The sequence below is a fragment of the Mesitornis unicolor genome, unplaced genomic scaffold (genome assembly GCF_000695765.1).
Source record: "Mesitornis unicolor isolate BGI_N332 unplaced genomic scaffold, ASM69576v1 scaffold34178, whole genome shotgun sequence".
Classification (NCBI taxonomy): Eukaryota; Metazoa; Chordata; class Aves; order Mesitornithiformes; family Mesitornithidae; genus Mesitornis; species Mesitornis unicolor.
The window spans coordinates 16,397-17,847 of NW_010204464.1; the positions used below are offsets into that span (position 1 = coordinate 16,397).

The 1,451-nt window shown below is 64.0% G+C and overlaps 1 protein-coding gene across 1 annotated transcript in view; it reads right to left on the bottom strand.

Moving 5' to 3' along the window:
* Positions 1 to 84: 84 nt before the first annotated feature.
* Positions 85 to 1,451, bottom strand: part of RGS11 (regulator of G-protein signaling 11) — a 3,825-nt gene continuing 2,458 nt past the window's right edge. Inside the window, exons 11-16 of the mRNA XM_010191075.1 lie at positions 1,302 to 1,415; positions 1,096 to 1,211; positions 666 to 753; positions 430 to 568; positions 283 to 365; positions 85 to 211 (exon numbers count right to left, since the gene is read on the bottom strand). Coding sequence (XP_010189377.1) covers positions 85 to 211; positions 283 to 365; positions 430 to 568; positions 666 to 753; positions 1,096 to 1,211; positions 1,302 to 1,415 — 667 coding nt within the window. The remainder of the gene's footprint in view (positions 212 to 282; positions 366 to 429; positions 569 to 665; positions 754 to 1,095; positions 1,212 to 1,301; positions 1,416 to 1,451) is intronic.

Consider the following 1,451-nt stretch of genomic DNA (forward strand, 5'->3'; position numbering starts at 1 on the left):
CCCGGGGGTTTCTGCAGTAGGGCGGCATCTGAGCCAGAGGGCACCGGGCCAGGGGGGTCCCATGTTGGTGGGGGGCCGGGGCCCTCAGCTCTCTTCCTCGGGGACAGGGGCAGCCACAGGACCCCTGCTCCTTTCCTCGGTGTCACCCGTGGACAGGAGCAGGGCTGGGCTGGGGCTGGAGTGCCGCTGCTTGCGCATGAAGGGGAAGACCCTGCGGGCAGAGCGGGGTCAGCACTGGCGGAGACCACCCCAGTGCCCCAGGGGTCCGGCCACTACCCTCACCGCTTCTTTGTCTCTGGGGGGATGACGGCCTCAGCCAGGAGGTTCTTGTAGAGCTCCGACTTGAGGAACCGTGGGTAGGAGTCCTGGGCAAGCAGAGGGGTCAGGCTCCTGCCCAACCTTGACCTGCCCAGCCCCATCTTCACCCACCTTCTTCATCAGCATGTAAATGTGCATCTGGGCATCATCCATCACGTAGCGGTGGGGCGTCTTGATGCCCTCCAGTGTCCGCTCCATGGTCTTGCTGTCGATGTTCACCCAACGCGTGGCCCCGGGAGCCAGGAACTGCCTGGGGAGTCGCAACTGGAGGTGAGTGCCTGGCCCCGCGGTGGGACATAGCACTGTGATGACCTGCCCCCCCCAAACCTTGCACTGCTGGCACTCACTGGTAGATGGAGTCCACGATCTCAGCAATGCGGGACTGCTCCCCATAGCGCAGCTCCTCACAGGCTTCCCAGAAGCTCAGGTTCTCAGCTGGGGAGATGGACATGGTATTGGAGATGGGGATGTGGCCCCCACACCAACACTGCTGGGCCCACCACCCAGCCAACTGCAGGGCCCGCTGGGATGGAGCCAGCTAGTGCAATGTTGTGGGGTGGTGGGTCCAGGGATGCTGGGACATGGCAGTGGGTGCCAGGATGTGGTGGTGGGTCAGGGGGTGCCAGGATACATTGGTGAAGGGGTGCTGGGATATGGTGATGGGTTTGAGGATGCCAGGATAGGGCAGTGGGTTTGGTGTTGCTGGGACGGGGCAGTGGATTAGGTGGTACTGGGACATGGTGGTGAGTCTGGAGGTGCTGGGATGGGGCCGCTCACCACTGAACTCCTTCTTGAGGAAGTCGAGTAGCTGTGCCCGGCCCAGGGGGTCCATGAGGAGCTCGCTGAAGTTGAAGCCCCAGCGCTCCACACGCAGCTTCGTGGGGGTCGGCACCCTGCAGGCGACACCGGCATTGCGGGGGACAGCCTGGGGCTGAGGTGAGGGTGAGGGGCTAGGGGCCGATAGCCCCCATGCAGGTGCTTACGTGGGGGCATTCATGGCCCAGTAGGTGGTGTCGTCCGTGATCCAGGGGTTGCTGGGCAGGCAGCCAGACATGATGGGGTCATGGGGCACGTACTGCTCGTTGAACTTGATGTACCTGCCGGGAGCAGCGGCTGGAGGCAGCCAGGGCCAG